Raw genomic sequence first — 27,026 nt, forward strand, 5'->3', positions numbered from 1 at the left:
ATATGTTTATCATTTTTGGTGTTTTCCAAATTTTCTTCTGATTTTTTTCTTCTGATTTTTTTCCTTTGCCGGGAAAATATTAACACTACTTGTGGCCTAAGTCAGTTGATAATTTCCAAACATCTCTGGTTAAAAGGACAAAGGCTATTGGTAGACAACTGATTGGCGCCGTTAGCTCTGTGAAGTCAATCGTGGGTCAAAACAGCTGGCTGGAGCTAAGGCTAAGGTGGGAATTGCCTGTATTATGCAGCAATGTCTCTCAGAATTTAACATCAGAAAAATCATTAAAAAAAATTTTTTTTAAGGTTTATTCATTTTTCAGAGACAGAGACAGAGACAGAGACAGAGCGTGAGTGGGGGGGCAGAGAGAGAGGGAGACACAGAATCCGAAGCAGGCTCCAGGCTCCAAGCTGTCAGCGCAGAGCCGGAACTCACAGACCTTGAGATCATGACCTGAGCCGAAGTCGGAGGCTTGACCCACTGAGCCACGCCGGTGGCCCAGCATCAGAAAAATCTTGAGCCCTGAAGGATCAGTATGTTTTCTCCTTTTGATAATATAAGTGAAATAACCAAATGCTTTTTCATTCTTGCTTTGTTTGCCAAGACATTCAAAGTCCTATTGTGTTCTTAATCTCTTAAATGTTTACCCTTAATTTGGCATCTGTGCCTTTTTTTTTCCGTCTCAGTCTTATTATGTATCTTCACGTTTTGTGACTCCTGAGATTATTTCGTTTTAGAAAGAGATTTAAAAAAAAATTATTCATTATATATTTTATAATCCAAGCCTTAGTATTTTGTAGTTGTTGTTTTTTTTTTACATGCCCCTCAGATGTTAAGACAATTAGTAATTATGTCCTATCTCTTCAAGAGTTGGGTTCCTCATTGCTGTAACCATTCTTATAACAACTGGAACAATGTGACATAAAACAGAAAAATGTGATTCAAATTTCATTCTCGTTCTTCATTTCAATAGTAGTTTTTGTTAAAAAGCAAGTCTATTCCTTACGATCAACATACCGAAATGGGTTGATAACTCAGGCATTTGAAGTACCAGCATTTAATTTCCTTAGCATTTACTATCTGAGAATGCACAGAGATTCTTAATGTCTCTGGGAATACTACAAACTTCCAAATGTGATCTTTTCTTGATCTCTTCTGCACCAAACCTTGTTTAGAAGCATCTGTTCCTACCTTCTTCTATCCGTTCTAAAGCAAAGTGACTTAGAATTATTTGTGCTACTTTAAATACACACCCCTGTTTTTCAGGTATTAAAATATTCAGCATAACTAATAGCCACAAATGAGTTTCCTGACTTCAGCAATGTTTGTCTCTCATCTAACATCGGTATTCTTTGCAGGAAAAGATCATAGAATTTAGTGTAATAATAATCATAGGCATATATATTTATATACCTCCTTAAAATGCTACATGATTTAAAGCAATGCCTATAAATAGTTTCATTCATGGCCCTAGGCTCATGTGTTTGACTTTAGGGATGATGTGTCATTGGATGTCTATGAAATGCCCTGAGGAGCTGCTCTTTTGGGAGATGATCAGCCACTTACTTGGAGCTTTTGCATTTGATGACGTGAATTCTATTTTTAGGACTTAAGCAGATTTGGGATTTGCTGCATTGGAGTGCTACTGTGAATCCTTATGAGCATAATTTTTCTTTATTTTTCTGGACAGAAAAAAAAACAAAACAAAAAAACAAAAAACAAACAAACAAACAAACAAAAAGCCCTTAACATGAGTATGTGATGTTTAATGTACCCTCTGAATACAGATTTCTTTTCTTTTTTTTTAATTTTTTTTTTCAACATTTATTTATTTTTGGGACAGAGAGAGACAGAGCATGAACGGGGGAGGGGCAGAGAGAGAGGGAGACACAGAATTGGAAACAGGCTCCAGGCTCTGAGCCATCAGCCCAGAGCCTGACGCGGGGCTCGAACTCACGGACCGCGAGATCGTGACCTGGCTGAAGTCGGACGCTTAACCGACTGCGCCACCCAGGCGCCCCTAGATTTCTTTTCTTAAAGCAGGGATTTTTTGCATCCCCAATCAGTCTGTCACCCCGAGCCCAGGTCAAATTTCCTAGAAGAAAACAGTTTTGAACACAGCTCACTATTGGGCATGTTATTATTATTTTTGTTTTATTAATGAGGAAGTAAAGATTCAGGGGGTTTAGTAATGCCACTAAGTTCAAACAGTTAGTAAAGGTCACAGTTAGAATTTGACACCATCTGTCAAACCATTCATATCTACTTCTTACTCAAACCCCAATATTCGAATCTGTGGATCAGCAATAATGTCCTTCTCTAAATAACATAAAAGATTTCCCTGGAACCTGGATTTTAGCTTTGCCTTGTCACTAGGTGGGTATGTTGGAGAGATAACAATCTTCCTGGGTTTCAGTTTCCTCAAGTGTAAAATGAGCAGATAGGAGATATACAAGATCCCTTCTAATTCTGAATTCTATTTCATTTCTTTTGAATTTAAGCATAACTTTAGAAATTCAGACATTGCATTTGTTTGATGGATATGGATGCTTTCCTCAAAGATTCTGAAATTGATACAGCCTACTGCCCATTCCTTCCTACTTCCTGATCTGCCCGCAGCCTTCCCCTGCTTTTGTCCACCTTCCATCTCCACCTTTCTGCCCTTGCTCGTATATTCTCCCTCCGTGTACTTCTCATCAGGAGAGTTAGAGGCTGGGATGGATAGATAAGGTGCTCTCTCAGAATTATAGCTACCTATCTGCTTACTGACATTGTATCATTTAACATCATAAGAAATGAAAATGGGGCAGTGGGATTGGGAAGTGTTGATCTCAAATTGACAGATACCAGCCATGAGACTATATTTTTGCCAAAGCTCTGTCTTCCTAGATAAAGGCATGAATAATTACACACAGGCCTACACCCTCTTTACAAGTACTTAACGATGTCACTTTCCATTAGCTACACATCTAGATTGCTGTCTCTCTTGCTTGTAAGTACATGTTTGAATAACATAACGGAAGACAACCTGTCTACCTTTACATATCAGTTCTGATATTCACGGTTGAGGAAACTTCACCTCTTTGAATTTATTTTAAGTCAAGTATGATGGATGGCCTTGGGAACTGTAGCATAGGAACAAAAACTCATGAGAGTCTCAGGCTAAGGTTTTTTTCCCCCGCTTCTCCTTTTGGAAGCATATAACCACTTCATCACTGCTGTCAAGTGAGGGCTCAGTGTGACAGGAAAATTGAAGGAGAAGGCTGAAAGGCACTGTGATTTTGTTCCTTAGGGACTTTTGTCCAGATCTGATGATATGATATGTTTTCAAACTTCTCTTTGGAAGTGGATTTATATATCTATTATATACACACATATATTCATACTCTTTAGATAATTAAAGACAATACCAGCTAAGTAAGGTTAGTTTTTCTTTTTTTTATGGTTTTTTTTTTTTTTTTTTTTTTTTTTTTTTTTTTTTTTTTTACTTTTACTTATTTTTGAGACAGAGAGAAAGCACAAGCTGGTGAGGGGCAGAGAGAGAGGGAGACAGGAACCAAAGCGGACAGTAGAGAGCCCAATGCGGGGCTCAAATTCATGAACGATGAGATCATGAACTGAACTGAAGTCAGATGCTTAGCTGACAGAGCCACCCAGGCGCCCCAGGTTAATTTTTCTAATGAGATATAGTTTGTGTGTGAATCTTGGTACGAATGAGGAAATGGATATGCCATGAATTTTTGCTTGATTTTCTAAAAACCTGATATATTGAATAATTGTTTTGAGTAGGAATTACAAAATATATATTGTAGTCATTAAGCCCTCTCAGCTGAAATGGTTTAAAGTTTTTAGTATATGTGCTGCCGAAGCGAGCACGGGTTTAAAGTTTTTAACAGATATAGTGCTTCTGGTGGGGACAGATGATAGTCTATTGTGCAGCTATTTCAGTAAATAAACCCCAAATCTCAATGGCTCGCAGTAACTATTTATTGTTCTCATTCATCGTCCTAAGAGTTGGTTGGCCGAAGTTCACTTGATCTGATCTGGGTTGGTTCCAGGCAGCAGGACTATGTCTGGGTCTTCTCTGTGTGTCTAATTTGGGCTCCCTAGCACGTGCTTATCTCATGCTGATGGCAGAATATAGAGCAAGAGGGGAGAACATGAAATGCCTCTTAAGGCCTTGACTCAGCATTTGCATCTTGTCCCGTTGCCCACATTCAATTGGCTAACGCAAGTCACAAGGCCAGGTCCAACATCCATGGACCAGGGCAAATATACAACGTCTATGCCAATGGGTGGAGCTACAAAGGCAACCAGAAAAGGCCTTGGGTGCATAATTGTAATGTGGGGAGGAACTGAAGAAGTGGGAACAATAACCCAATGTACCTCGGGTAGGGACACTTACTCCATTTTGGAAAGATGAGCTATGGAGACTGCTTCCAGTTTTAAATGGCATATTACCTTTCCTTTCTGTCTGCTTCTATTGTGTTGATAATTGACAGCAAAACCCCAGTCTGATGTTGTAGGTTAGCATCAGGAAGTGCAGCTCATCATTTGAATGGTTGGGAAAAGCACAGACTTTCAAAGTGGTCCCAAGGTAAGTTGCCCTTCCTGTACTGTGACTGTGCTCTATGTTGTATTAACAGCGGTCAGCTGTAGAATTAACCTGTGTGCATGTGTGGTTCATCAAGCTGTTGAAATGTCTTTGAGAAACAAAACAGCCAGTAAATATTGATTAAAACACAGACTTATAATATGCACATGGAAGGGAAAGACATAATTGAGTTGAGGAGACTGTTTTAAGCTTTTTGCAAAATGTCCAATGAACATCTAACACCTCAAAATCTATTTGTGTCATAAAATAAGATGACATTTGACTATTTGACGTAATATACTTACCTAATTTCAGGTAATTTTTCTCTCTTTATTACATTTATTCAGTTGAAGAGAGTAATGTGGCCACTACCAATTTCAATCAATATGGACATGTGCTTTATTTTTGACTGTTCAAAAAACTTGTGTTGGTATTATTAAACCTCTCTCTTCAAAGACTTACTCTGTAAGTTTGTCATGTCCTTTCTAATGGTGAATTTGTCATTTGCACCTATTTTGTCAGACTTTTGAGAATAACAGTTTTGTTACTTATTTCTGCCCTTGGTCCTTTCCTGTCGTCCTGATCTTGACCAAAATTACTATGTGTCACCTTTATAGCTTGTGCATTTCCTTCTTAGGGATATTGTCTGGTTAGATATTAGACATTAAAAAATTGGCTTTTTAAAAATTATCTCCAAAACGAAATTATTTTTCATTGTTTGTGCCTAAACTTGATGTTGTCTATCCTCTGCATAGAGAGTGAATTGGGCTGCACTGCGCACCTTAACGAAGCGTTGGTTAGCCACTGCAGGGTGTGGGAGTGTCTTTGTGTGTGCATCTGCATTTTATCAAGGACACTGGGTCCATCATGCTATCATGGGACTTTATCGCTCTCTTATATCTAAATGATGAACTTCCAGTCACCAGACAATGTGCCTTTGATGACGTGGCTGTCTTGCCTTAGATATTGCATATTATGTTGTTTGTGATGTACGTATTATGTTTTATGGTGTTTTATTAATCTGTGTAAACTTTATCCAGAGTCATCAGCTATCCTCCCCTCCCCCAAAAAAATGAAAAGTGGAGGGATTTTAAAAGAGGGATGTGATTAGTAATTAACACATTTCAGAGTACACCAATAAATTTAAAGAGGTTGATTTCCTCCTTCTTGCCAGGTTTAAACAGAAATATTCCGTTTATACGGAAGTTAAATGGAGCTTTAATCTCTCCATCTGGTAAAGCACAGCCAGCACTACCTTCCTCTCAGGGTCACTATAAGGATAAACGGGAGGGAGGTGCTTAGCAGAGTGCTCCTCTCTGAGGTTCTTTTAGGCAGTAGCCCTTTTCTGTGACTTCTGAGAGGAGTGGGGACACTCTGCAGCACGTGAGGCCCTAAGCAAAAGCCCAGGAGATGGTCTGTCTAGAGAGTAGGTTGCAAGGGGCATGTGGAAAGGGTGAGGCCGGGTGAAGAAAAAGACCCTCTTTCTAAATGAAGGAAGAGCCTGGTTATGCCTTTCCAGACACCCTGTGTCTGCAGAGGAGATGCCTGAGGTCTTGAATTCTTATTTTCTTGGTAGCTACAGAAAAGTGTTTTGTCAACAGTCTGCCAGAGGGCAACTGTAGAGACACTGTGACCTGGGTCACCTTCCCCTTTGACGTGTGATTGGAAACCAACCAACTGAACAAGCAAACAAAAAGCAAAACCTTGGCTGTTTTCAAATTTTCTTTCTTCTAAAATTCTACCTTAATGTAAAGAATAAGTGTGTTACCCCACAGTCCTTTTGCTAGCCAACTTAGTCTCAGCTCAGGTAACTTGTACGTCAGGTTTTCAGTATGGCAGAAGTGGTTGGCTGGCTTTGGGCCACTATCAAAGAGACACTATTACAAGAATTATGTGTAATATATACCCCATCATATACCCAGTAGTGATCTCTGTTGCCTAGTACACTGAGCCTAAACCCTTCTGCCTAGTTGCTTAATATTTTGCCAAGGTTGCTCACTAGGAATTAAGAGAGGCCTAGGAACTCGAGAGCTGTGTGAGACTTTAGAGGTGATCTAATCTAGTGTTTTCCAAATTATGTTCCAGTGGAGTACTAGAGACTTCCAACATGCTTAACAGGTATCCTTTAAATGGATTCTGTGGTCAAATGAGTTTGGAAAACACCATCACACAGAGCTAAGCTCTTTTACTAAAGGGTGTTTTAAGGTCTTTAATATGGTAACATGAACTGTGGCTCCAAGGGATACAGCATGCAGCTTTTCTCACACCATTTGACCCTGAAATCCTTTTGTTGTACAACATGTATTGCCATTTCAAGAATGCCAGGCAGTAGCCTTATAGTCTAGTTATTAAGAGCCTGACTTCTAGTGTTTAACTGCCTGGGTTCAATACCTGGCTTTACCATTTATTGACCTTATGATCTTGAGCAAACTGCTTACCCTCTTTTGTGCTTCAGTTTCCCTGTCTAAAATGCGAGCACAAATTCTACCTGCCTATAGCGTTACTTTAAAAGTTAAAGAACAGAACTGAAAACAGTACCTGGCACATCCTTGACTATTACCATCCTAACGTAGTTTAAGTAAAAACAAGCTTAATACCCTCATTCCAGAGCAGAGGAAAGTGAGTCCCAAATAGTTCACTCATGCAGTGTCACTCATTCAACAAGTGACCAAGTGCCAGTATGCATCACACATGATATTTCTGTCCCCAGAAATAAAGGCGAACATGGGGCAGTTCCTGTTCCATAAGAACACCCACACTAGTGACTAGTGACTTGGCTCAGATAATACCTTTTAGTAGTGAAACCAACAGCTCAGGCCATCCGACTTCTGTCCCTCCCTCTCATCCTCCAACTCTGTTCTGAAAGAGAATGATCTGTATGGCCTGGATTGGTAAGCAAGGATAGTGACCATAGAGAATAGCCAATAGACTTCTCTTTTTAAATTGGGTATGAGGGCAAATGTTTTAAATTCTTTGTTAGTGGTGATCCAGAAAGAGTAATCGAGACAGGCACTTTTGGAAGAAAGCAAACTCTAAAAGCACACCCTAGAAAGAAATGTAGAAGGTAGTATGAAATGGCCCATATATGAGACCCAGATATGGCTGGCTTGGTGTTTTTCTTGCCACTGTGTCACTGATGGTCTTCTCTGGTTTTGTCTAGGCATCTCCTCCGAGGGCTTCCCCCGGGACTGTTTCAATGAGCAGACAGCAAGTAGAGACCTTCCCAACAGGGATGGAAGTGCATGGTTCCTGGGCTATAGAGCAGGACCAGCCTGTCCATTTCTACTCCACGAGGAAAGGGAGAAGCCAAACAAAAGTGAACTGTACTTGGATCTCCATGTAAGTAGAAATCTTTGTGCTTGAGCTGTGATCTTTGCGGTCAACAGAGATGTGTTTAATGGAAATTGTGTTTGTAAAACTGCTGAAGCTGCATTTTGTGGGGAGGTCATTATCTAAAAATCAGCCCATGGCAGAAAACAGATATACCTCAGTGTCTGAAATGTGTGCACCAGAAAGTGACTGTGTTTAGTGTCTACCTGAATGTTTTCAGAGTGCTCTCCTCATATCAGCTTTGCCTTGTTGTGGGAGTACCTGTTTGCTGCTTGCCAAATGTTAATATCATTTTTCTAAAAAGTTGAGAACATGTGTTAGCCAACTGATAGGCTCTGGAATCTCCAGAGCAATGCCAACAGCCTGTCTTCCGGACACATTCTAAACCTTTCTTTCTCTCCAGGTGCTCCATTAACAGGTGAACAAAGCAGTAGGCTGGGTTTTAGCTCCTTCCACGTTGTAGATGGCCTGATAGAATGACCAGACTGTCATGATTGTCACATTTCTCTACCTCTCAGTTTCTTTTCAGAGATGGGATGAACATTAGGAATCCAAGAAAGGCCTTTCTTTCTTTCTTTCCTTCTTTTTTCTCCCTTTCTTCCTTTCTTCCCCTCCCTCTTCCTTTCTTCCTCTTCCTCTTCCTTTCCCTTTTTTCCCATTAATTTTAATGCCCATTGGCAAGCTCATGTCCTTGATTCCTTTTGATACCTTCCAGTTCATTATGTTCAGGCCCAGAAGAGAAAGCCCAGTGAACCTTGTGCTTTTCATAATTATAGTCGCATAGTCACTGGGTGCCACTTTAGAAAAGCATTTGACATCCCAGTTATTGTAAAAGGAGGTTTGGAATGAAGTTGAAAGATGAAAAATCTACAACCTTTTGTGAGATGAGATGGAAATTTGTAATGTTTTTGGTTTTGTCTCCCTACCTTCCAAAGTTAGGTTGTGCATCTTGAGATGTGGTCAATGAAAGCAGTGTAACAGTGACATCTATTGGTCAGATTACTCTAAATTGCATTTGCTGCTACCGGAGGCTTGGGGTCTAAAGGTGTTGCAATGGATTGTGTGTGTGTGTGTGTGTGTGTGTGTGTGTGTGTGTGTGTGTGTGTGTTTCAGGGTTTTTATTTATTTAAGTAATCTCTACACCCAGCATGGGGCTTGAACTCACAACCCTGAGACCAAGAGTCACACACTCCTCTGACGGAGCCAGGCAGGTGCCCCTGAAATAGATTTTGAAACATCTGTGTTTTTTTAAAAAAATGTTTATCTGTTTTTTTAAACACATTGGCTAAACTATGTATTTCTGGTTTATTTAATTTTACTTATTTCAATCATGAAAATCATACACAATCCTTTTAGAAAATTTGAACTATATACTAAAATTGAAAGAAAAGAAATAACCCATAATTTCAGCAGTCAAGGATACCAACTGTTAAAATTTGATAAATTTTCTTTGTATTTTTCAGAGAAAAATATGGCTTTTTTTAAATGAGAGATTTTTTTAACCTACAAGCATAGACTTTATGTTTCCTCCTTTTTTTCTTTCCTTTTTTCCTCTATCAATTACTCTTACATCGCTCCTCCATATTGTTACATATCGTTTCTAGATGTATTTTAAATGAATGTTCTACATTCTCATATTCTACCAATGTATTCTAAATCTGAAATTTTTTTAAAAATCATTTCTCTATTATTTGATGTTGATGTTGTTTTCAATTGTAGAATAGTCCACAATTTGGAAATAGATGGCACTACCCAACATACAATTTTTCCTGTACCTCTTCTCCTCCCACCAATATTAAGGACCATTTCTTTAAGATAAACTTGGGATAGGGGCGCCTGGGTGGCGCAGTCGGTTAAGCGTCCGACTTCAGCCAGGTCACGATCTCGCGGCCCGTGAGTTCGAGCCCCGTGTCAGGCTCTGGGCTGATGGCTCGGAGCCTGGAGCCTGTTTCCGATTCTGTGCCTCCCTCTCTCTCTGCCCCTCCCCCGTTCATGCTCTGTCTCTCTCTGTCCCCAAAATAAATAAACGTTGAAAAAAAAAAAATTAAAAAAAAAAAAAAAAAAAAGATAAACTTGGGATTATTATCTGTAAATACAAGTAAATTTAGGCTTGTGATTCATATCACTGCCTAAAAAAGGTCTTTTTCCTAAACCAGGCTTTAATGGCTTATATATTTACATATTTATAATATTTATGCATTTATAAATATATATATCATATATGATATAAAATTATATTGGTATATAAATAATTACATAAACATATGATAAAATATATAAATATTCATGTTTCTTAGTTTTCCATTAATTGTAATTTTTAAAAATTGGTCTGCTTTCTTTCGATTGTTTTCCACATCAGTGGTTTTTACACCTTGGGCCCTAAGGCTTCTCACCTCCAAGCCCTCTACCCTCTTCCGACAGTACAACTTAACTCCTATGTTTTGTTTCTTTTATCATTATTATTTTTTAATGTTGATATTGTAAGTAAGATTTCCATTTGAAGGGGTTCTACTCAGTAAAAGTTTTGATCACCACACCCGCTTGCAAGGAGGTCTTTCCTCTGGGAGGCTTTCAACAGTAAGGTCAGGGAGGCATGTATTGCTGTGTGATACTTGGATCAGTTTTAAATGTTAGACAGGACTGCTCTGTTTTCAGTTCTGGAACTGATTTGCAGAATTAGCATCAGGAAGTTACTTTCCTCAGCCTTTTTCTATAGGTAGGCTGCTTCTCATTAGTATGCAGAGGTGATAGCTGAAACATTTAATTGGTGGGAATTTGACACCCAGAAATCAGAATGGCCACTGGCATTAGGGCTGGAGCTACAATTAAATTCTTTAAGTTCTCTTACGTAGCCATGAATTAATTTTGTTGTTGTTATTGTGTAGAGCCAGAGAGGAAATATTATTTTAGCCTTTGGGGACCATATAGTCTCTGTTGTAACTACTCAATTCTTATGACAAAACAGCCATAGAGAATATGAATGAGTGAGTTTGTGCTCCAATATATGTTTATAGATGCTGAAATTTGAAATTCAGATAATGTTCACATGTCAAGAAACATTCATCTTTTGATTTTTTCCCCCCCACCATTTAAAAATAAAAAGATCACTCTTAGCTTATGAGTCATTCAAAAACAGGCAGTGGGTCAGATTTGCAATTTGCCAATCTCTGCTCTAGCCCAAGAGATGGAGATCTCCTTCATTTCCACTCTCAGCTCAACCGCTCACCAGCTATGGGATTGTGGGCACTTGCTTACCTTCAGTTTCTTAATCAACTGTGTTTTGACAGAATGGAGAAGAGTAGGAACAGATGAAACAAAGAGTCTTTTAGCTATAATATTAAATTTCCTGATTCTGTTATAGGAGCGTAAGTCAACCCAAGCAATACCAATATGTGGTAAACGGGATTTATGTATTTATTTATTTATTTATTCATTCATTCATATGTTTATTTATTTTTGTGACAGAGAGAGAGAGAGACAGAGAATGAGCGAGGGAGGAGCAGAGAGAGAGGGAGACACAGAATCAGAAGCAGGCTTCAGGTTCTAAGTTGTCAGCACAGAGCCCGACGCGGAGCTCGAACTCACAGACCGCATTATCATGACCTGAGCCGGAGTCAGATGCTCAACCAACTGAGCCACCCGGGCGCCCCAAACGGGAATTATTTAAAGAAAACAAATAGATCTTAATATGCTCAATGCGAAATCTTTGTCCTAATAGGTGGAACCATGTCACAACTCACGTTGCAAGACCAAAATTTGTAGTCTCCTAACTCTATTTGAAGGCTCATAGGACATTCTGTGTCTCCAGTACTATCCTTCCCTTCTCCCCGAGTTTTATTGATGTATCTTGACATATAGTATTGTGTAAGTTTCAGGTGTAAAACATAATGATTTGATAGAAGTATAGGGGCTCCTGGGTGGCTCAGTTGGTTAAGCGGCCAACTTTGGCTCAGGTCATGATTTCATGGTCTGTGAGTTCGAGCCCCGCGTCAGGCTCTGTGCTGACAGCTCAGAGCCTGGAGGCCTGTTTCAGATTCTGTGTCTCCCTCTCTCTGACCCTCCCCTGTTCATGCTCTGTCTCTGTCTGTCTCAAAAATAAATAAACGTTAAAAAAAATTTAAAAAAAAGTATATATTATGAAATTATTACTGTAACAAGTTTCGTTAACATCACCTCACACAGTTGCACATTTTTTTTAATTAAAAAAATTTTTTTAACATTTATTCACTTCTGAGAGAGAGAGAGACAGAGTGTGAGTGGGAGAGGGGCAGAGAGAGAGGGAGACAGAGAATTGGAAGCAGGCTCCAGGCTCTGAGCTGTCAGCACAGAGCCCGATGCAGGGCTCAAACTCACGAACCGTGAGATCATGACTTGAGCCAAACTCGGACGCTTAACTGACTGAGCCACCCAGGTGCCCCAACACATTTTTTTTTCTTGTGATGAAAACTTTAAGATCTATTCTCTTTGCAGCTTTCAAATATGCAATACGGTATTGTTAACTCTAGTCACAATGCTGTACATTACATACTCAGAATTGATTAATCTTTTAACTGGAAGTCTGTACGTTGTGACCACCTTTATCCACTCCCTGCCTCTGGCAATCTGTTCTCTGTTTCTGTGAGTTTGGTTTTTTGTTTTTTTGTTTTTTGTTTTGTTTTTGTTCTGCATATAAGTAAGAACATAAGGTATTTGTCTTTCTGGTCTTATCTCATTTAGCATAATGCCCTCCAGGCCCATTCTTATTGTCCCATGCTATGTTCATCTTTTAGTTACTGAACTGTGGGAAAATACAGAGGTTCCTTTGGGGAATGGCAGGAGGGGAGTGAGGCTGGCGTAGAGTAGACACTAGGCAAGCTCAGGGTACCATCTATTTACCAACCAGTATGTATTTCAATGTTTGAACATCCCGTGCTGCTGTCTTAGTGTCACTTGGCTGAATGTCAACCAGACTGCTGTGCAGAGAGGTTCTGTTGGGTGATTATCTTCTAGTCCCGCTTATACAAATTCTGTGGACCATTCTGGTTGGTCTGCGAAACTCCTGAAAGACTAAACCCAACACGCAGTCAGCTCTACTTTTGGGTCATGAGGTAGCTTAATATTGTATAGGACATACTTATAGTGAAAAAATGTTTGTTATTTTGTCTGAAATTCAAATTTAACTGGTTGTCCTATGTTTTGTTTACTGGATCAAGCAACCCTAGGTATCAATTTGGGGGCAGCATCCAAATGCACCAAATGTGTGAATTGCTCTGGTGAATTGCATCTGTATATGATAAACGTTTGGTCATCCCAGAGTGCCCATTTAGAGTATGAACATTACAAAGTTAGCCTTAAAGGGCAGTATCTTATATACCACCAAACTAGGAGCTATCATCAGCCATGTTCCTCAGTTTTTGGTATACCTTGAACCAGATGTGTCAAAGGCAACTGATTATGGACAGACTAGAGAGTAAATGGGGTCTCACTTCTTACAGTGAGTGAAGTTTCTCAAAGATTCCATTTGAGAGGAATGTTCACTGATGAAGTTTTGGGGTGATGGCGGGGTTGAGAGCTGATGGCCAAGAAATAATTCTTAAACACATTTTTGGTGCAAAAAGGTGATTTTATTAAAGCATGGGGACAGGACCCACGGGCAGGAAGAGCTGCCCTGGGGTTGTAAAGAGTGACTAGTTATATACTAAGGAATTGGGGGAGGTAAAGACAAAAGGGAGGCCTCAAGAGGGACTTTGATATGCTAAAGAGGACTCCTGAAATACCTGAGGCCTTGCTATTGTCAAGCTAAGGTGGTTTTCCTCTAGTAAGGCATTCACTTTAGGATGGTAGGGGGTTCCTGGAGAAATGTTCTACTCTGTATTTGCCTCAAGTATTTGTCAATGGGCTATAGTTTACAAGGAAATTTAATTTTACCTACATTTCTTTCTTGCCTTTGTTCCCCACGTCACTATTGAGGGGAGGGTGACACTAAGGGCTCTAGGAAACTGAGTGTATAGGTTTCTGGATATTAGGCTCTTGATAAGATTGCCTTTTTCTTGTAATTTACTAAGATATTTGTAAACTGATGGGAGACTCACTGTGATCTCCATCAGTTAACTCTTTGTTTTCCCCTTTCCTTTGTTCTTGGGCAGCCAGGAGTACCTGAGGAATATCACACGCATCCCACCTTGTGTGTGTGGTGGGGGTGCTGTGCTAGCTTGTGCTTGACCCTCAGCTTGCCTTATAGGTTCCCACATCATATCTCCCCTGAGTAATTTTGACCACTAAATCTTTAAGGTTGCTGAAGGTGGAAGGTCTCATCTTCTGTAGCTTCTTCGGGCTGAGTAGGGGCACAGGGATGTCCCTATCTATGGTCAATATTGATCATTTGGGGAACATATAGAGAAGTTACAAAAGGCAGAAGCAGCTGAATCCAAGGTGGATGTGTATGAACCTTCTTGAGTAGCAAGGATTATCTGTTGGCTTGAAGTTATTGTAGTGATGGAGTCTTGGCCCTAGGCAGAGACACATGGGAGAAAACAGCAAAATGTAATTGGAATGACAAGAAAGAAACCGCAGTAAAAGTACTTTGGTAGTTGACAGAAATGCTCCAGTCCAAGAGTTTAACCAATCATTAAAGGAAAGAGAGAGAGACTGTTTGAAGCACCAATTGGAGTATTCATGTCAGTTAGAAATCCAGAAATATTTGCGTGGTCATCTGGAATGTATACATAGCATTTTGTTTTTATGAGAGTATAAGTTTCCACCTTGTGCAGCAGTTAAAACATCTAATGCCATCCAATTTTGTATGCATTTGAGTTATTCAGTATTTAATAATAGAATATGACGTTATTTTGAGAGTCATTTAAGGCCTTAACTGTATAACATGTGGTGTTTAACCATTATATAGACTGTTTTGTTTAGTAAACAATCAGGTAGTTAATAAGGCATTTCTTTTATAGAAACAAGAAAAATATAGGTTAATAGTCTGAGCAAATTACAAACCCAGTGTCTGCCCGTGATAAGATTTTTAGATGTCCGGCTTAAAGCCTCTTCAGATGGAGTGGAAACAGGCAGCAGGAATCAGATGTTTTTGGGTTTGTGTGTTTGTTCTTTTTTTTTTTTTTTTTTTTGGTTTGTAATTCAAATGTCTGTGGTGATCCTTTTGAATGGCCCTTTGTAAGAAGGAACAGTAGAAATTGGGGAAAGGAGAATGAAAAAGAAAGGTACAACCATCATAAGAGAAGTTTGAGGTCTTCCACACGTTTACAGGAGTAAGAAGGAAGATTAGTTTGCCCATTGGTTTTCTGTGAAGGAGGCACAGGTTTTATTTTAGAACCGGAGCCCATGAAGTGTGCTCCCTAACTTTATTGACGGGGGAGTACTTAATGTGACCCAGTAGGGGCCCTTCCATTTTGGAGTTAAATCCCCTGCTGTGTTAGACTTTCAATCCTTTAAATAAACCAGGTCTTTTGGGTTTATATGGGGTGGATTTCTAGGAACTGTCCTATCAGGTTTAGGGAGGATATGGTTTGCATAGAGATTTATGAATTAACCCGGTCTTAAGTGAATAATTTAATAAGGCACTATAGTCTTTATCTATTGATAGGTCTGCAGTGAGAAAAGAATTTTCATAGACAATTGTTGGGGTGAATCCATCCCATTTTTTAGTTGTTTAATTATATGCCCATGAAGTTTTCTTATTATCCCCACAGAAAAACAAGCACAGAAGTTTGTCTATACATGAAATATTGTGACACATTTTCCAAAGTTTACCTCACGTTGTCTAGTTTAGGCAAACGTTTAAAGACAATCAGAGCTAGAATTTAACATCGATAAAGGTACATTATTGAGACATTGTTTTTTCTCTTAAAACCCTCATTTCCAGAGATAGCCAAATCAAGACTAATTTGTTTGTAAAACAAGTCCAGTTGTAATAAACTTGGCCTAATTATTTACATAAGGTCAGCAAGAATAGTGACTGATCATATAGATCTTTTACAATTTGCTTTGCTGGAACCCTTTATAAGGAATCTAGATTCAGGCTTTTAGTAGCCTCTCCAGGCCAGAAGCCATGCCAAGTACTTGCCATCAGTCGTGACTGCAATACGTGAAGATTTGGGCAAATTCCTTTCCATGAGGCCCCCAACATTTCCTGAGGTTCCTGCACCTGCCAGGAAGTGATACTCTTTACTCATCTGGTAAGGCTGCTGGGACCTCTGTAAGCAAGGTATCAGGCCAACATTTCCAAGGGGCTTTATGGCTCCATGTTTCATAAAGTCAGCCTTAGTTCCTTAGAGCTATATGGTCAGATCTGAGTCTATGCACGACTCTCAAATATGACATTCCAGTCAAAGCCTTGGTAAAATAACCAGTATTTCCAATGGTATCCTGTTACAAGAAAAAGATTCTTATTGAACTCACGTAAGTGATTATAATTGCCTTAAAAGAAAGAACACTCACTGAGAGTTTTTGATTTTTAGAGGGTTCAGGTAGAGAGAAATGTTAAATACTCCAGTTTGTTCACAAATGAATACTTTGTCACATTCCTGTATGTCATAGATGAGCAAATGTTTAGAGAACCAGCAACACTTTAAAACAAAAGTGGCCTGTGTCCTTCAGTTCATTTAGTCCCATGTTCCTAATTCTTGTTCAGTTTGAAAGCAGCTTTTTAGTTCTGTCAATTCTTACCCATCTTAGTATTAATCTTAAAGGTATTGAATACCTGTATCTGTCATGAAAGTCCTTTTTACAAATCTCGAAGATGAAACACATTTAGTATGAGCATCCGAATAATTATAAATGACAGAAATCTCAGAAATGGACATGGTTAACAATCTGATGAGAGTTCATTCTGATGCAATTGATACAGGAAATTTCATCATCTCTGTGACACCTAACACCTTGATAATCAGAGTATCAAGTGATGACCTTATTACCAAAACATTAAAACTTCAGGAATTGCATTTATATTTGAGTAGTTATAGCATTTACCCAAACAATATACTAAGGTTTACCATTATTTGTTTGACAGTGTTTCCAGAGTAACTTCACATACCAAAGAAGGCCTAATTGGTCAAAAATTCATTTACAATCTAAATCCTGGGAAATTTGTTAAAACCTTAGAAAGTTATAAGGCACATCCTAAATAGATTACAGATCATTACTAATCTTAAAACTTTAAATCATTTGTTTACCCAGCGTGGCAATGAGAGATCCTAAAGGCAAATATGTAGGGTTATATAGTTGTTAGCAAAACTTAGCTCCTTTAACATTGAGAAGTTTTAAGTAAGTAATCAAAGGCTTGATAAAGACAAAACAGAAGCTTTGGTTTTCTCAGCAGACAAAAAGAGAAAAAAAAACAACAACAACAACCCTTTGTTTACATTTTCTTATCAAGAGCAGATCAGTGGTCCAAGAAAACTTTGTCTTTTGAACAGAGAAAAACAGAATCCATTTCAACTTAGTCCGTCCTGACCACACATGAAATTCCTTTCCAAAGAGTTCCCTTCAGGAACCTTCTACAACTTTCCTTGGCCTTCAAATTTTGTCCCAAGCCATTTCTCTCCAAACAACCAGTCTCATTTAGGGCAAAATTACTTTGTTTTACCTTCAACAAAAAATGTATTTCCATTCCTTATATCTTTCTTACACATTTTCTACTTTTTTACATAGAGTTGCTTTTATTTCCATCAGTCTTAATTATATTTAGCAGAATTTTAACTCTTAGAGACATTAGTCCCCAGTGAAAACTTAGTAACCAATTGAGAAGCATCAAACCAGAATTGTTTGCATGGCAAATTCATGAATCAATTATCATAGTTAAATAGAAATCCCCGTTTATGCCGTAAGTTCAGTTCTTACGCAATTTTCCACACTTCCCTGACATCCACCTGTCTTCTATATCCACTGTAACATAATGACAAATCTCATAGCATCTCAGATTGCTTCATAAAACTAAAAGAACTTGGCTTACTCATTGAACTCTTAATGGCTAGTGGAACTGTGACACTCACTTCTCTTTGATCTTGATCCTTACTTTATTGTCCTTATTTCCTCTTTGTCTATTCCAACATGCACTAAATAGTTGTGCATATAAAATTTGGACTCTTGAGGGGCGCCTGGGTGGCGCAGTCGGTTAAGCGTCGGACTTCAGCCAGGTCACGATCTCGCGGTCCGGGAGTTCGAGCCCCACGTCAGGCTCTGGGCTGATGGCTCAGAGCCTGGAGCCTGTTTCCAATTCTGTGTCTCCCTCTCTCTCTGTTCCTCCCCCCTTCATGCTCTGTCTCTCTCTGTCCCAAAAATAAATAAACGTTGAAAAAAAAAAATTTAAAATTTGGACTCTTGAGAATGTATGGACTTTTAAAGCCTGGGAGAACATAGAATAGAACTGAGTTTTATAAAAATACTGAGAAATTTGTCTAGGAATTGTATTTATTTATTTATTAAAAAAAATTTTTTTTTCAACGTTTATTTATTTTTGGGACAGAGAGAGACAGAGCATGAACGGGGGAGGGGCAGAGAGAGAGGGAGACACAGAATCGGAAACAGGCTCCAGGCTCTGAGCCATCAGCCCAGAGCCCGACGCGGGGCTCGAACTCACGGACCGCGAGATCGTGACCTGGCTGAAGTCGGACGCTTAACCAACTGCGCCACCCAGGCGCCCCTAGGAATTGTATTTAAATGAATTGGAAACATTGCAGCGGAAGTGTTTTATTTGGTTTCCCTAAAATTCAGGCAATTGCTTTTTTGCCTCCTTTGAATGAATTCCACTTTTTCAGCCTCCCTTTTCTGTCTTGAAACTACAGCTCTATGCATACTCACTGGACTGAGTCCTGCGAGCTTCACATGGTCTCTTTAAAGCCTGCTCTCCGGATTCTACATGTATCATTTATGTTCCATGTGTGTATTTCAGAAAAGCATTTTTCTTCTCTCTCCAGGATACACATGGACATTTGTGGTTAAAACGACAATCCCGTATGACCCATTTCGAGTTTTAAAGGAAGTAGTAGCCTTTGCCTATAGAATGCTCAGGGGACTCCTATGTTAACGTGAGGTTCCAGTGTGTATGGCCTAGTTGTTTTTCTCTTGCCTTTTGATTTTTATAGGCTTTAATTAAGCCATCTTGATTTATTATTACCATTATTTCTAAATTGCGTTAAGGACTGCAGCTACTCCATAAATGTCCTGTGTATAACATGTATCATAAACTTCCCTCTCCATCTACAGAAAGTAAAAGACCTTGATTCTGGGAGCTGTTAAAACATTCTTTCAGAATATTTCATGATACTTTTTAAAGCATTGAAAGTGACAGTCATGCTGTATATACTTTGGTTCAAATGCCAAATTAAAATGATGTACAAAATGGAGGCAATAGTGAGTATATGTCATAACTCTGGGAATGTGATTCTTTCACCCACTGATCCCTGCAACTAACCATACTCTACAATTACAGCCACTATTTATTGAATGTCTTTGGTGATGAAGCAAACACGGGGTTAGGAATATTAGCACATTCGGTTCTTAGTACAGTCCTATGAGTTAAGTATTTTTCCAATTCTATAAATGTAGATACTGGTTCAGAGATGTTAAGGAACTTGCCTCAGTGACACAGCTAGTATGTGATTAATAAGTAATTTTCGTACTGAACCCAAACACATCCCATTTCAAAGCCATAGCTCTTGCCCCTCTTCTCTTTGCCCTCCCTTTAACTGTGTTTGAAAAAATAGGATCGTAGCTGTGACAGCGCCTACCTTACTTTTTCCTTTGTAATTTTAACGCATTCACACTTGTTTCCATATTTGTCTCTTAAAATGACTAAATTATGAGTATTAACTTAAAGCAATCATCACTGATCAAATCAGGGCTCATAACCTTTGTTTCCCTTCTGTCCTCGGCAAATTCTTTCTAGCTTCATTAGCCACTTGGTTCTGGTAATGAGGTGATCTATTTTGCCTCCGTTCTGGCTTTTCCATTTGAAGGAGAACTATTACAAATACTATAGTTTGGCTTTATGGTAATGAAAAGAATGAACATTAAGAATCAGACTGATCCAGTTCAGATCCTGGCTTTGCCACTCATTGGTTGTGTAATCTTAGGATTGACCTAATTTCTCTGAACCTCAGTATTAACAGCTATAGCAGTGTCCAGTACAGCAGTCACTAGCTATAGGTGGCAATTAATTAAAGTTAAATAAAATTTAAAATTTAGTTTCTCAGTCACACTAGACACATTTTAAGCGCTCAGAGGCTACCTGTAGCTAGTATCTACTGTTTTGGACACACAGATAAAGATCATTTCCATCACTGCAGAAATTTGCACAGGACAGCATTCACCTATAAAATGGGGTTAATGATACTTTTCATGGAGTTATATAGTAGGGTTAAGGAAGGCACGAGAAACCTTGCATAAAGGTGCCCACTCGGGACAACATAGACCTCCTAAAAAATGCTTGTTCTTCTGTCATGCATGCTCTTTTCATCCACCTTCATTTTGTTTTAGGTAAATCCATACCTGCCCTAGTTTTTTCTGTTGCCTCATTTAAATATAAAATTATTTGGAAATAATACCTGGATCTTTGGTGTTTGAACTAATATTCTCAAGATAAGTCGATAACTTTCACCTAAAAAAAAAATGTAAGGAAAAGGCAAAGATACACAGTTTTGGCATAGCCAATGGCTATGTAGTTTTACTATTGGGGAAGAAGGAGACTATAGGGAGGAATAGGTTACCTCTGGTTTATTAGATTCCAGATCTTCACCTAAAAGTGTTATCAAGAGCGACTTTAGCCACAATGAAATGCTTTCTTTATGGACTCCATGCCTTCTGAAGTGATTGTCCATGTGGAGCATAAATATTATTGATTTTGGAAAAGCTCAAAACCTTCACAAACATGTCCCAAGAAATTGTGTACCTTAAAGAATACTCCTTCTCTCCCCTCCCCTCCCGCTTCACGGGTAAATCTTGGCCTTTCCTTTTCCCTCTTACATTATTTTATTTTGTCATGGACATTGAATCCATTTCCAGAGAACCTTTAGTACTGTTTGGTGGAATCAGTCTTAGAAATATTTGATAGTAAGACCCTACCCAGTTAATGTAATAACTACTTCAGCCTTGATTTGGTATTTGTAAGAGAAAGGAAATTTTAAATGAAGTAACACGCCTTTGGAGTCTAATGACTTGGCATACAAGCAAAAGAAGAAAATGGTTAGTGCCCTGCTGGAGTTGACCTGGGTACTTTCCCAGGCCAGCCACTGTCTGGGAGCAGCCCTTCCCCCAAGTGGGCTGAGGTCACAGTGCTTAGGGATCACACTTTTGGGTTGCAGCAGCAGCATGTTATCAATAGACTCTTGAGAAAAGGATTTTCTTGAGAAAATCCAAATTCGTGTGTTTTTGTTTGTTTATTTGTTTATTTTTCTGAAATGATTGAGTTGGTTTAACAATCATCTTGGAGCACAGGAAAAGGATTAAAGAGCGTGATGAACTTTGTCTCCTTCTACAGTGGCCACCTGGGAGAATTTTAAGGTAATTTACTCCCTTCAGGTAATACAGATGGGAAAAACAATCCAGAGCGTATTGGCCCTAAAACATTCAAAGGAACCCCTTGAAAGAATTTTCTTTGATGCTCTATTCACTCTTGGCACAGATGTGGCATGGCTAGGTGTTGTATTTAGTAGGCCTTTCTATAACAAAGGATCCTGTTCAGACCAAAGGGCCCCTCTGCCCAAGTGCATATTTAGGAGGGAATTGGGTGGGGCAGCTTCCTGCGTGGGCTGTCAGTTCATCAGTAAATACTTGTTTCATACTGACAAGGCTAAAAAAATCTGTTCGATGCAGGTTGATGGCCCTAAAACAGTTGTTACTTTGCTATGAAAATATATCATACCTATGTGGTACCTACTATGTGCCAGGCATTGATGAGAGTGTCAAACTTATTAGTTCACTTAATGCTCCTAATAACCCATGAAGTAGGTACTTTTCTTATTGCCAGTATGCTGGTGAGGAAGCTGAGGCATAGGTTGCTTGCCCAAGGTCAAGCTTCTTGAAGGAGAAGAGTAGGAGGTAAGCCCAGGACCCAAGGCCAGGATCTTAACTGTGCACCCTGCCCTGGTTCCTGGTCATTGAAAGATCACATCCACACTGCTCTCTCATTTGCTTCCATCCTGACAAGTATGCCCTAGTCTCTCTTTCTGACTTTCAGAGTCTTCTAGTTTGTTACTGACGTTCAACTCATTTTCCCCTGGAGATTTGGTACTGCTCAGTGGAACCAGTCTTAGAAACATTTTACACTAAGAGTGCTCAGTGGAAGAAGGCCTTAATCACTGAGACCTGCCCTCGCAATAGGGCAGGTGCAGCCTATTGTTTTTTTTTAAACAATTAGTAAAAACTGCTGCGGGCCTCTTGTGGGCTGACCTAGAGGGGCTGTTATAAGTTTCGTGTTGGTGGGGAGAGGGAAGGCTCACCATGAAGTCAGGGAGGATGCTATGAAATTGCAATAGAAAGAGAAGCCTAAGGAGGTCTCTGGCTTGGTTTTGTACTTGGTCTCGTGTCTCCATTTCCAAGATGTGGAAAGTGAGCATAAGGAGGATGCTGTTCCGGAGGAAGGTAAGCTCATGGGCCAGGGCAGTAGGAAGACTGGAGGTGAACAGGAGTCAGGACACCTCGTTTCCCCTCTTGTTGCTCATGTGAGCCGTGTGAACTGGTGCCAGTTGTTTAGCTTCTCTTGATTTCAAATGGCTTCTTCTTTAACACAAGAATGTGGAACGAGTTGATTTCTAGTATTTCTGAAGTCCCGTTCAGCTTCCCAGCAATTTGATTCTACCCACATTCTTTCATAATCCTCAGCTCCTTTCACGGGATGTCGTTAGTTTGACAAGTGGCTTTTTTGAGTGCTTGTGATGTCATAATTTCCTCAGATCTCACTGTTTGTATCAGACTTCATTGAGTAAGTTAAAACACCCATCCTGGACCAAAAAACCCATCTCTACTCATTACCCCACTCACATCTTTATCCACCACTTCCTTCCTTCCTTTCCCCAGTCCACTGGTATAAACTTGTCTTCTACAGAAATAGTTTCTATACCCTTACTTACCTTTAGTAATTTTAACTTCCTTCTACTTTTCTCCAGCAATTGTCACATGAACCTAGTTGAACCACTTTAGAAGCTAGAAGCAATTAGTCATTAAAAACAGGCCCAGAACTTGTAATAAATTGGGTAAGAGAAACAGGAGAGTCATGTGGCCTGATGCTGTGAAACTGACCTCATTTGCTCTACTTTTCCCTTGCCTTTCTGGGGTTTTATGAGAATGTGGGAGGGAATTATCTAAACTGAATGATTGGGTGGGGGACTCCAAAGAGTAGAGGGTGGGAGGACTTTAGGAAGTTTTTCTTTTAAGCAATGTCCAATTTCTGCAAATTGACTTTAAAAATGCTTTTTAATGCTGATTCCTCTAACCTTATGAGAGCCAAGAAGGTTGGTTCTATTGACTGGTCTCAGGTGATGTGCCTTTTTGTTGCAACCACCCTTTTAGGCTTATCTCCCCAGGTATCTGTGGGACTGATGTTCTTATTACCTGAGGTACAGTTGCCTTCAGCCTCAGTCTGAGAGGATGGTGAGAAGGGAGAAACATGGACAATTCACTAGTAGTAAATTCTTCACACAAATATGTGTTGAGTTTTAAAGTACCTGGGTACCAATTGTTTTTAACAAATAGTTACAAAGAACATCACATGGGTCAAGTGCTACCTGTTTTAACTTGGTTGTCTAAGGTGAATCATTTTATCTGACCTTTTACACAGGTATAGCTGTTAGAAGGCTTAAGGGCCTTAAGGTTAAAACTGTCAAGGAGCATGAGTTTCCTGTCCCCTTTTAGCTAGACTAAGAATCAAATGGACACGAGACAGATGAACAGGAGAAAATCAGATTTCATTTTGTAAATACAGGGAATCCACACAGACATGTGAATTCCAAAGACAGGCAAAATGAGGTATGTATATCATCCTAAACTGGGTGGAGGTCTGGGACTTCAAAGAGAAGGAAGGCTATTCACAGGACAACAAGAGCAGATATTTGGAATCTAGATGTTTATCTTGCCATACAGATGGGTCACTCAGATAAAATTTATCTCTGGTAATAGCCATTATACTGGGAAGAACCCTCAATTTAGATTTTCCTATGTAGTGAAGGGAAGGGCAAAAAGTTTTTTCTGAGCCTGCAGGATCTCAGTTGCCTTCAACACAAAATAATCTTCATGCCAAAGTGGCCCATCTTGGGGTGGCCTGCCCTTGGCCCCTACAGAACAAAAGAGATTCAGGAGAAAGTCTTGGCTTCTACCGGTTTTGTGTAGTAGGTATTCAATAAGTATTCATCACAGAATAAGACACTGAGATAAATGATGTTGGAGAGAAGTGATTATTTTTCCTCCTGAAAATGTTAAAGCATTAAATAGACTCATTTTTCAAGACCAATCAACCAATTTGCAGGCTTCTTAAAAATCCTAGAACAGAGCACAGGCAGTAATGTCTCTGACATTGGCCGTAGCAACATTTTTCTAGATAGGTCTCCTGAGGCAAAGGAAATAAAAGCAAAAATAAACTATTGGGACTATGTCAAAATAAAAAGCTTCTGCACAGTGATGGAAACAACAACAACATTAAAAGACAATCTACTGAATGGGAGAAGATAGTTGCAAATGACCTATCTGATAAAGGTTTGGTATCTAAAATACATAAAGAGCTGATACAACTCAATGCTCAAAAACAAATAATCCAATTAAAAATGGGCAGAAGACCTGAACAAACGTTTCTCCAAAGAAGACATCCAGATTACCACCAGACAATGAAAAAATGCTCAACATCACTCATCTTCAGGGAAATGCAAATCAAAAGTACAATGAGATAACAGCTCACACCTTTTTCATTATAGGTAGAATCAACAACACAAGAAAAAATGTTAGCGATGATGTGGAGAAAAACCCTCTTGTGCTACTGGTGGGAATGCAAACTGGTGCAGCCACTCTGGAAAATAGTATGGAGGTTCCTCAAAAAGTTAAAAATAGAACTACTCTATGACCCAGAAACTGCTCTACTGGGTGTTTTCCCCCAAAATACAAAAACACGAACTCAAAGGGATACATGCACCCCTGTGTTTATTGCAGCATTATTTACAATAGCCAAGATATGGAAGCAGCCCAAGGGTCCATCAGTAGATGAATGGATAAAGAGCTAGAGTGTATTATGCTAAGTGAAATAATTCAGTCAGAGAAAGACAAATACCATATAGTATCACCATGTGGAATTTAAGAAACAAAACAAATGAGTAAAGGAAAGAGAGAGAGACAAGCCAAGAAATAGACTCTTAACTATAGAGAACAAACTGACAGTTACCAGAGGGAAATTGGGTGTGAGGATTAAAGAATGTATTTATCATGATGAAAATAAAACGATTTAAAAATTTTGCAGGCTTCTTATTTGAACATTATGGTCAAACATTTTTTTGATTTCTTAAATCACCAGCAATAGTCACATTTCTAATGGTCTGAGAGTCAATATTCAAACATCTATTTGAAATACCATGCTGCTCTCTCTTACTTCTCTTTATTATTTAGATGGTAACTGCTTGCTTTCACTTAGAATTGTTTTAGGTCCAGGGGCACCTGGGTGGCTCAGTCGGTTAAGCATCCAACTTCGCCTCAGGTCATGATCTCACAGTCAGTGAGTTTGAGCCCCGTGTTGGGCTCTGTGCTGACAGCTCAGAGCCTGGAGCCTGCTTCAGATTCTGTGTCTCCTTCTCTGCCCCTTCCCTGCTTGTGCTCTTTTTCTCTCAAATATAGATCAACATAAAAAAAGAATTGTCTTAGGTCCACTGGTTGCTATTCAAACTGAGTCTGGGGTATAAAGTACTTAGTTACAATTTATGAACAAAGTGTCACCTCTTTCTTGGCTGATCTCCCCTATTTACCTTCATGTGTCATGAAAGTGGAGGGCTGGGGTTTTCTTCATCCTTATATCCCTGGAGCCTGGTATGTAGTTGGTGCTTAATAATTGTTGGATAAATACATCTTTGTAACAGAGTTATGCTTCATAAATGAAGGAGGGTTGTATGGGGAAAGCTTTTTAATGTGTTTGACTCCAGGGGATTCTGTGTTTTGTCTGTGACTAGTACACAAGCCAGCTAGGCATTTTTGCTTGATTTATTTTTTTTTTCTAATCAGCCACTCTAGATTTTCCCCTAAGTTACAAGGGGAAAGAATGATCATTCTCACATTGTTTTGTGAAGTTCATCTTCTGTGTCATCTCAGAGGATAAAATACGCTTTGTGTCCTAGTGAGAGACTAGTAGTGCAATTTCTGGATTGTTCTCTTGGCCATGGTTGCTTAACGGTTTTTTTTTTTTTTTTAAGTTTTATTTATTTAAGTAATCCCTACACCCAACATGGGGCTCAAACTCATGACCCCAAGATCGAGTTGCACACTTTTCTGACTGAGCCAGTCAGGCGTCCCCATGGTTACTTAACTTTTAAAATAAACCTAATACCTTACTTACCTCTAACCCAGGGACTGGGATCAAATCATTTCCTATGACTCAAGACTTGGCACAACTTCCATGAAATTGTATTGGCATCTGTGGGTATTGACAGAATGCTGAAAATCTTAATTCTGCTCCATACTGTTGTATAAAAAGGCCAACAACCTTTGGGGGACACTTTATGTCCCATTTCGCCCAGATGTGCTGGGGGTGCTCAGAAACTTATTCTCGAAACTGATAGTTAGGTCTGAGAAAAATAGAGCCTCCAGTTAAAAAGGTCGACACCAGGGCGCCTGGGTGGCTCAGTCGGTTAAGCGGCCGACTTCGGCTCAGGTCATGATCTCGCGGTCCGTGAGTTCGAGCCCTGCGTCGGGCTCTGTGCTGACAGCTCAGAGCCTGAAGCCTGTTTCAGATTCTGTGTCTCCCTCTCTCTGACCCTCCCCTGTTCATGATCTGTCTCTCCGTCTCAAAAATAAATAAAAGGTTTAAAAAAAAATTAAAAAAAAAAAAAAAGGTCGACACCAAATAGGTGTCACGTCTCTTCCCCACACATCAGTGTTGGACGGTCTTTACGTTGTTAAGAACATAAGACTGATCTTATGA

General features: G+C 39.4%; 1 protein-coding gene across 4 annotated transcripts in view; it reads left to right on the plus strand.

Annotated features, from left to right (window-relative positions):
* The window catches only part of FMN1 (formin 1), a 429,625-nt gene that overhangs the window by 103,455 nt on the left and 299,144 nt on the right, over positions 1–27,026 (plus strand). For 3 of the 4 annotated variants that reach the window (XM_086710287.1, XM_086710286.1, XM_086710288.1), the window contains one exon: positions 7,755–7,933. The exons of the other annotated variant lie outside the window; for it this stretch is intronic. In XM_086710287.1, the coding sequence (XP_086566413.1) occupies positions 7,755–7,933 (179 nt within the window). The remainder of the gene's footprint in view (positions 1–7,754; positions 7,934–27,026) is intronic. 4 annotated transcript variants of the gene reach the window in all.

The sequence above is a fragment of the Puma concolor genome, chromosome B3 (genome assembly GCF_028749965.1).
Source record: "Puma concolor isolate L17-30 chromosome B3, mPumCon1.1.hap2, whole genome shotgun sequence".
Classification (NCBI taxonomy): domain Eukaryota; kingdom Metazoa; phylum Chordata; class Mammalia; order Carnivora; family Felidae; genus Puma; species Puma concolor.